We start from the raw sequence: 9467 nt of genomic DNA, 5'->3' as shown, positions 1-9467 counted from the left end.
TTGCATGACCAGCATCACAAAATAAGCACACCCCTGCTTTTGTGTCCTTTGTTTTCATCCCCTGAAACATAAACAGATGAACGTGCATTACACATACTGTTATATCCATACATTTCTTGCGAGGATAGTAATTCCTACTGTAAATTTAATGTACATTTGAAAGTAATGAAAATGTCACGTAAATGTCTTTTTTGCTTTGTTTTGTAGATGTGACCTTCCTACCTGATCCAGCTTTAACCTACCGAACTCTGGGTGGCATCCTGGATTTCTACATGGTCCTGGGACCTACGCCCGAGATGGTGGTGCAGGAGTACACTGAGGTACGTCTTCTGGACTTCTGGTTTGTTTGCGTCTATGTAGTTTGTGGGGTATATCGTCATGGTAACTTGTGTCGTAGAACTAACCAGAGCAGGGTATGCTTCAAATAAAAAGTTCCCGTTGGTTGCAAACAATTTTATATTGTTCTGCAATTACTAATATATGAAACAGGATACCTATTTGTATTTGCTCACCTTAAATCAAATTCACACGTAGTCTAAGCTTACATTTTTATATGTTTTATTAATTTGCTCTCAGATGCTAATCGTGTTTTTTGAGAACCGTTCACAGTCAGCATTTTTTGCCAGCTTTCCTTTTTGTGCTCCAAATAGGCTAGATGTAATTTACAGGGCCCTGACTCTGGGCAGCTGTTGATAAAATACAGCACCTTACTTTTTTGCTTCATTGTGCACTCTTATTTAGCCAATCCCGCATAACACCTTTTTCCCTGTGCTTAACACTTTTTGACATCCTTGTTTGTTTTTCTTCTTAACAGTTGATTGGACGACCTGTTCTACCTGCCTATTGGTCTCTTGGGTTCCAACTCTGTCGCTATGGTTACGCCAATGACAAGGAAATAGCAGACTTATACAAAGACATGAGGGCAGCTGCTATACCCTATGTAAGTTCATGGAGACAGGATGTTTGTACTTTCTGCAGTTCTGTGGCAGAATATATTATTCAGCGATGGAGCAAGTGTGCATACCTATGATATTTGTTTATTTAAATAAAAGACATTTAATTTATGAATGCTTGTGAAAAAGAGAGAAAGTCTGCACAAAGTTTAATAATTCAATTCTTTAAACATTCGTCTAAAGGAACCATTATTTGTTATGACATATTTATTAATTAAAACCCAGCTAATGATGCCTTGTTAGCAAATGATTTATAATTTAAATACTATTCCTGTTTTCATTTTAAAACGTGATTTAGCTGTTTAGTGCTTTAGTAATGGGTTTATTTAAAAAACAAACAAGCAAAACAACTTTAAATAAAAGTTAACTGTATCCACTCACTATATAAAGTGCATTCAGGTGAACATGTGGCAGGCTGTTCAAAGTTAGTTAAACATCTGTTCATTTGAGCTTGAATTGCTGTCTGTTCCAGGATGTGCAGTATGCAGACATTGACTACATGGAGCGTCAGCTGGACTTTGTCCTGGACTCAGAGTTTAAAGGACTGCCTGCACTCGTTGACAGCATGAGAAAAGAGGGCATGAGATTCATCTTCATCCTGGTAATGACATATTAGTAACCACAGGGAAGAAAAAAAGATGTTTGAATGTGATGGTAGTCATTTATATCTGCAAAGGATAAATGTTATTGAAAAAGTAGCCACTGTCTACCACTGGACACACAAGACTTGTGCATATTTATTTCCAGGATCCCGCTATCTCAGGCAATGAGACCCAGCCCTACCCAGCCTTTGCGAGAGGCAAAGCAGCAGATGTTTTCATCAAGTGGCCCAAACACATCAGTGATGGAATTGTGTGGGGCAAGGTAAGAAGGAATGAAAGGTTACATGAGGTTGGACAACATGTGTGTAGCTCAGTATGTACTGTAAAATAAAGCATTTAAACTCTGTGGCTTTTTTGTGGCTTTCTTCTACAGGTCTGGCCTGATTATCCCAACGTTACAGTAGATGAGAATCTGGACTGGGATACCCAAGTACAGGTACAATAATATCCATTCACCTCACCACCTCAGATATATTTAATATGTGCCTAAACTTAAGACTTCTCACCTCCAGCTCTACAGGTCATACACCGCATTCCCAGACTTCTTCCGGCCAGAAACAGCACAGTGGTGGCACCAAGAAATCAAAGAATTCTACGAGAAAACGATGAAGTTTGATGGCCTTTGGATCGTGAGTGTCCAGAAGTAGAAAATGTAACAAAGGCACCTTTATACCAGATGTCCTTTTCACTCTCATCATCTGGACTTTACCTTTCCATGCAGGACATGAATGAACCTGCCAGTTTTGTCCACGGCACAGTTGATGGGAAATGTCTTGGTGATCCAAAACTAGAGAACCCACCATATATGCCACGTAAGGCTGAATGTTGTCTTTGTTCATCCTAATTAGATTACAATAATAAGAATAATTAGGTTATTAAACTCATTATATTTATCTACATGTGCCTGCATTTTGCAGCCTTGGAGTCCAAACATCTTGGCTTAAACCACAAGACTCTGTGCATGAACAGTGAACAGATACTCAGTGATGGAACGAGAGTCAGACACTATGATGTCCATAACCTGTACGGATGGTCGCACACCAAGCCAACCTATGAGTAAGTGAATATGCGTTTATATATGTGCCGGTTCATGTGTGTGTGTCGTTGCATATCTGTATGCGTGCTTTTGTGCGTTATTGTTTTCTTTCCTGCTGACATCAGTATCTGTGCAGGTGCTGTTATTGTTTTGTATTTAAGAAAAGCAATTAACCATAAAAGGTCAAGCGCTCTTTTTTATTTATTTATTTTTTTACATATTAAGCATCCAGGATATTTCATCTGAGTAATGCAAATCATGCCAAAGATCTGTTTTAATATGTTGAAGCAGACAAAATTGTCATCATAATCTAAATCCATAATTGGAATAAAGTCCATATGCATATAGATGAATAAAAATAATGTAAATGTAAGACTGAAAATTCATATCTTTCAGCATGTTTATTTAACTTAACAATGTGAAAATACATTTGTCCATGAAGTGAAACACTTTTCTCACCGCAGAGAAGAATTAGCTGCAGAAAAGGATACGCGGACGCTCAGGCTGTTAGCTCAGTTGCTTTAGCTTAATTTAATTTAAAAAATAGCACCTTGGATAATTCATTTCTATAATAAATGAATAACTGCTTTAAAAGAAAGACGACACTTTTATGTTATTCTAATTGCTCGGCTATGTATGCGCACGTGTGTTATTTGCATGTGTAAGGCAAATATGCTTGTCCTTCTCCTTTGCACAGTGCCCTTCTGGACGTGACTGGTAAAAGAGGCATAGTGGTCACCAGGTCCACCTACCCCTCTAGTGGAAAATGGGCTGGACATTGGCTCGGAGACAACAATGCCAGCTGGGACCAGCTTTACAAATCCATTATTGGTACACATACACATTTATTTTTAATTTTACTCTTCTGCATAAAACGTGCTGTTCATAATTGTGTTTTGAAAATATATATTTTGTCTTTAACACATAGGTTAACATGATCCCAAACCCCTAAAACGAAGCAAAAACTCTAATCAGTTTACATAATTTCCAATGTTTCTTTGCTCTACAGGTATGATGGAGTTCAGTCTCTTTGGAATCCCTTACGTAAGTATCATCATCTCTCCTGGCTTTGACCCTCTGAGTGATCTTGTACTTACTAAATAACATACAGTAGCTTAAATTGAGTTTCATTATTTACATCTTGAAATGCAATGTGTGATTTGATTCAACATGATGCTTAAAAATACAAAAGACTTTGGGTTTGACTCTCTCTTTCAGACCGGGGCAGACATTTGCGGGTTCTTTAATAAACCTGACTATGAGATGTGTCTCCGTTGGATGCAGCTGGGTGCTTTCTATCCATACTCACGCAACCACAATGGCAAGGGCAACCCGGTGAGTGGGTTAAATATGCATCCATAGAGATGGATTGGATTGTGAATTTTAAAATCAGCTTATTTGACTTTTTCAGGTTTATATTTGTGCAGTCTGACTTAAATTACTAAACCATCATTGGATCTTAAAATCTAAAGGTTTTAAAATGTATTTTTGCTCTTGGATTCAGTGCCAACAATTGAATTATTTCATTATCTATAGAATTAATTTATTTTTACACCAATCTGGGAATTAGGAGTTTGTCTAGTGTCATGAACAGTGCCATGAAAATGGTGCTTTTACTCATGAACTTTGCTTTTTTTGAAGCTGAAATTTTGAAACTTTTAAATAATAATGTGTTTACATTTTTTTCTTTTAGAGACAAGATCCTGTTGCTTGGGATAAACCATTCGCCGAAGCAAGCCGGGATGTCCTGAACATCCGTTACACCCTCCTGCCCTATTTGTACACGCTGATGTATGAGGCACATACAAAAGGAAACACAGTGATCAGACCACTTTTGCACGAGTAAGCTTAGATCACAACACACACAAATACACAAACACTACTAACAAAACATCTCTGACTGGCTGCAGATGTTCAGTTAAAGTGGTAGATAAAACTCACTTTGGTTACCCATGACTTTTATATGGAGTTTAAGTAATTTGCTCATGAGAATAACTAGAACTGGTAAGAAAGTTAGAATAGTTTTTCTTGACAATTGCACTTCTTTCATATCGGCATTTCAAAAGCTCTCTGAGCAAGGCACTGCATGTGAGATGATTAGCTACACTTGGCAACTTCCAAACATGAACACGTGAAACTCTTTGAAAAACAAGATCAATTTAAGTGACTCTTAAAAAGTTGCAGCTGGTATTTAAGGAGCTGGCTGGCTGAGTTTAATTGGCTTTCATCTGGAAGCCACTGAATCCTGAATGAGTGCTTGAATACTGAGGTTTAATGGCGTCTGTGCTGCTGTATCGCAGGTTTGTGGACGACAAATCTACATGGGAAATCTACAAACAGTTTCTTTGGGGACCTGCCCTACTTATCAGCCCCGCACTTGACCCGGTATGCTGTAACACACACACACATGCACACACACACACACAAACACACACACGCACACGCACATACACGCACATACACGCACACACACACACACACATACACACACATTTTTTTCCCCTTTTTCTTTTAAATGTCTACACCATTAGTGTTGGGATTGATTGTTTTTATATGCGACTGATTTCAGGGAGTCACAAATGTGAATGGCTATCTTCCCAACGCACGCTGGTATGACTACCACACAGTAAGTATTTGTCTATAGCAATAAGATAAGATAAGATAAGATAACCTTTATTAGTCCCACACGTGGGAAATTTGTTAAATAACATTTAAAAGCAAATATTTGTTATCACTGCATTTGCATAATTCTGTTGATTAAAAGATGCCTTCACACTCTACCTGTGCCTCTAGTACTTTAATAGCATTCAATCATTTCTTTCATCAGGCCGGAGATGTTGGAGTGCGTGGCCAAATGATTAACATGCCGACACCCTTGGACCATATTAACCTGCACATCAGAGGAGGATACATCTTACCCTGGCAGAAGCCCGAGAACACTACATACTACAGGTGAGCACACATTATGCCCCATACAGTTAGCTACAGGTCTGCATCCTGTGTGTAGCGTGACCTGTGTGCTTGTTTGTCGGTTAGTGAGAGAGAAACACATATTGCTTGTGTGTTTGAATGTTTTTAAGTGTGAGTGGGAATGAGAGGTGGGACACTCAGGTGATGATCATTTTCAACAGTAAGGAGATCAGGCCCCTGTTTGTTCTCAGCATCAGGTTTAAACAGACGGTGTCCTTTAGATATCTGCTACAAACATTTCCACTGCTTTTTTTTTTAGCCGGAAGAATCCTCTAGGACTGATCGTCCCTCTGAGTGACAGCGGCACCGCTGAAGGATCTTTATTCTGGGATGATGGCGAGGGAATTGGTAAGTGAAAGGTCCCTCTTAAACACCTACACCTATCAACCGAATAGCATGGGGTTTGACATTTAATGTATGTGTTTATAGAGTGATTATTCACACATGCATATACACACAAACACACAGAACACAGTGCTATTTTATTTTAACATTTTAGTAATCCTGTTAGTCAGTAGATAAACATCTTGCCAGCTCTTTGTTGTGTTTTTCTTTTAATGAAAGGCAATGCTGCTTTGTCAGTCCGTCTGCTTAAATTGAAATACTTCAACAAACATTCCTTTGGACTGCTATTAAAATTTAGAGCTACTTTTTTAATCCCCAGTCCTGATAACGAATGGTGATTTTCTAGCTGTCTTATTTTCTTTTCTCAATGCATTACTTGCTTACCTGGTCATGGTGTCATTCATCCAACCAGTTCCATGTTCACTTATTCACGCCACCAATTAATTATTCACCCATGTGTATATTTACTCTGCATACGTTAAGCCAATTATCTACTTATTTTACTTAATTGTTATTGTTATGGCTCGTCTGCTTGCGAGTCATTACTATGTTACATCATTTTTATATTTTCTCCATTTAGTCAAATGAATATCAACTCAAGTCTTCATCGGCACAAATTCTCACGTATCCGTAAGTTGTCTCTGTGTCAGTTATTTTGTTTTCATGTTCGTATTTTCTCTCCTCAGACACGGTGGAGACCAACAAATATCTTCTGATCTCATTTTCAGCACAGTCGGTGAGTTCAAGAGCCAACTATGTATCGTGTTTTTTTTTTTCATTGTCATTATTACTGTAAATGCATGCTTTAGCATTCAAAATGGCCAAATTAAGTGGATGTCAAAGGCTAACTGTTAGCAGTTGGTGGTTTGAAATATGTTTTTCTTCAGATAAATTTCTAACTTTAGAAAATATTTTGACACCGGTATTAAAAAATAGAAAAGAAAAGGGAAAAGAAAAATGTTTTAGTGCTTTAATGATATAATATTAACACATAATTTTAATTATGTCAAAGCAGATAAGTGACCATTATAGTAAAAAAATGATAACTCAGTAGATGCTTTCAAATTACTCAAGAGCAAAGGTATTTTGTGCTTAAATTTTTGTGGCTTAAAATGAACATGCTTAGTCAGAAGAGAATGAAATGTTGTGTTTCTTCTTCCTCGACACCATTTAGTTAAATAAAACAATAAAAGCCACAATGTAGTCACCACCAGTTTTGTTGGAAGGTTTCTGCAAAAGTTCATGTTTAGCAGTCAGACAAGCTCAAAGCATTTCTTTCACAAACCTGAAAAACTTGGACATGATCTCAGAGTAGATTTAGTATCTGTAGATACACCAAAGGGCTTAAAGTGTCTTCCAGTGCCGATTGTTGTCCAACATGTCATACAATTACCGCAATCCTGTAAAACTGATAGCTGGTGGAATTTATTATTATTATTATTATTTTGTTTATCAGTGATACAGATCAAATATGTAATCATTTGCACTGGATGTATTTGGTTTTCATTAACCCTCCTCCTTGTCTCCAACCCTCTCATTTAGAACACCTTGTCCAGTCAGGTGACCCACAATGGTCTTACTGCTGGTGATCGGCTGAAACTGGGCGTCGTGAAGGTTTGGGGTGCAGGCAGTACTAAGATCACAAAGGTTACCCTGACTGTAGCTGGAGTGGCACATAATCTCACCCCAGAGCACAACGTTGACTCCCAGGTCAGTGCATTTGTGGGATGCTCATTTTTGTTATACACATCTAAACACTGTAGGTTTCTCTATTTAAATGTAAATAATTAAAGAGCGTTATTATTATCATTAATATTATACAGCTCACAAATAACGAAGAACAGGCCACGTTAAATGAACGAAAGGATTAAGTCGCCCTCTGTTTTCTCTGCCTCTTCTTATAGGAGCTGATTATTGATGCGACTTCAAAGGATGTTTATGTGGATCAGCCTTTCATCATAACATGGCAAACCAGTGTCTGAGTGCGCTATTTGTGTTGACCTGTAAAAAATTAAGATATCTATGACTAATGATGGAGTAATTTAAATTAAGAAGTGAATATAGTGCATTTTCTCTGAACATGAAATCTGAAACCTCAGTTTGTACCAAGTACAAGAGTGAAACTGTCCTGTTTACTACTGTTCTGCACTTCTACGTAAACGTCAAGCTATATTTCAGAACATTATCCCATCCACCAACTGCTGTTGTTAAAACGTGCGATACTGTAGAATCAGTGATAAGAATAATGGTTTAGCTGCTTGTGTTAAATGAATCCAAGTGCATTAACTGTATGTATTTACCATCATTCTGATCTGATAAACAAGCCACAAATAAATCAAACAACTAAAAGTGTGTTTGTTGTTCTTCTCCTGTGTGTCTCTGTCTTCTTGTTGGTCATATTAGCCAATGAAAAATAGTTTGGAATGTCAGCAACAATTCATTAAGTTGTGGAGGAAAGAAATGCTAACCTAATTTACATGCAGGATCATTGATTTCATGATAATATCCTGGCAAACAGTCACAAACATCTTAAATCTCTTTGCAATAGGTGGCTATGCTTTGATTCATGTGAAAAGTGTGTTTGTGTGGATGTGCTGGCATCTGTTTATAGTACAGCTGTGTTGCCACAATTAATTACCCATAAAATGATGCAGTTATTCATTAGTCAGCCTGCAGTGAAGCTAATGATGTCAGTTTAGCCATGGGAACCTCAAATTGATTTCCAGTCTAATCACCACTCCATGGGAAACAGTGTGTAGGGGGGTTGTGCTTTTCTCGAAAATGTTTAGATCTGTGATGAATCAGTCTACTTCCTGTTTTCAGGTTAGATGAAGAGTTTCACACTTTCACTGTTAAAAACATCCCAACCTTGGGTGCCTCTGGGATTAATTGAGCTGATGATCTGATGGGACATTCTTCCTGGATTCATACAGAAATTATTACTTTGAGATGACGACTGTGAAACAGCCAGGGCTTTCATAGTCTTTACTCTCCTTTCTATCCTTATAGGATCACGTAAATTTTAATAACTCAGACAAATCATGGTCGCATCTCCTCGTCTTAATTCCTTATGGTTGCCCCATGTCCTTCAAACCCTCAGGCCTGATCATTCTCTAGCTTTTCTTCTGTGAACTGTTCATCCTCTGTTCTGTCACTAGCCTTTCAGACTCTAATTAGAGAACCTCATACATGTCTCTACCTGCTACATCTCCACCAGCAGCAGCATTTTGACTCTCACCACTACAATTTTGCAATTCCCTCCTGCTATGTGGTTTAGCAGATTAGTCAACACACGAAACACTCTGTACTTCAGTGAATTATGTTCAGTTGTTTCTGCTTTTAATTTTGGACATTAATAATATACAGCTTTCTGCAGATAGTAAACATTGATGAAAAACCCTAAATTGCAGGACACTGCATTGACCTTCAAAATGCAGTTCCAGTTTTTATTTAAGGGGGTCAAAACATTGGGTGTAAATTGGACACAGTGGGGTGTACTTCCTTATAATAAAATTGTTGTGCAGACACAAGGTCAGCATGTTCGTTGCTAGAAGTTATTTC

At 37.9% G+C, this 9467-nt stretch overlaps 1 protein-coding gene across 1 annotated transcript in view; it reads left to right on the top strand.

The window, feature by feature from the left end:
* The window catches only part of LOC101468872 (sucrase-isomaltase, intestinal-like), a 28161-nt gene extending 19917 nt beyond the window's left edge, over nucleotides 1-8244 (top strand). The window contains exons 30-48 of the mRNA XM_024803319.2: nucleotides 208-320; nucleotides 815-940; nucleotides 1426-1554; nucleotides 1701-1817; nucleotides 1929-1991; nucleotides 2068-2184; nucleotides 2277-2367; nucleotides 2473-2611; nucleotides 3289-3422; nucleotides 3601-3635; nucleotides 3810-3926; nucleotides 4285-4433; nucleotides 4892-4976; nucleotides 5161-5217; nucleotides 5419-5543; nucleotides 5821-5909; nucleotides 6593-6642; nucleotides 7449-7616; nucleotides 7811-8244. Coding sequence (XP_024659087.2) covers nucleotides 208-320; nucleotides 815-940; nucleotides 1426-1554; nucleotides 1701-1817; nucleotides 1929-1991; nucleotides 2068-2184; nucleotides 2277-2367; nucleotides 2473-2611; nucleotides 3289-3422; nucleotides 3601-3635; nucleotides 3810-3926; nucleotides 4285-4433; nucleotides 4892-4976; nucleotides 5161-5217; nucleotides 5419-5543; nucleotides 5821-5909; nucleotides 6593-6642; nucleotides 7449-7616; nucleotides 7811-7888 — 1982 coding nt within the window. The 3' untranslated portion in view covers nucleotides 7889-8244. The remainder of the gene's footprint in view (nucleotides 1-207; nucleotides 321-814; nucleotides 941-1425; nucleotides 1555-1700; nucleotides 1818-1928; nucleotides 1992-2067; nucleotides 2185-2276; nucleotides 2368-2472; nucleotides 2612-3288; nucleotides 3423-3600; nucleotides 3636-3809; nucleotides 3927-4284; nucleotides 4434-4891; nucleotides 4977-5160; nucleotides 5218-5418; nucleotides 5544-5820; nucleotides 5910-6592; nucleotides 6643-7448; nucleotides 7617-7810) is intronic.
* The last annotated feature ends 1223 nt before the right edge of the window (nucleotides 8245-9467 follow it).

The sequence above is a fragment of the Maylandia zebra genome, linkage group LG7 (assembly GCF_041146795.1).
Source record: "Maylandia zebra isolate NMK-2024a linkage group LG7, Mzebra_GT3a, whole genome shotgun sequence".
Taxonomy (NCBI): Eukaryota; Metazoa; Chordata; class Actinopteri; order Cichliformes; family Cichlidae; genus Maylandia; species Maylandia zebra.
Note: the sequence above shows the minus strand (reverse complement) of the source record. Positions and strands in the feature narration are given on the sequence as shown.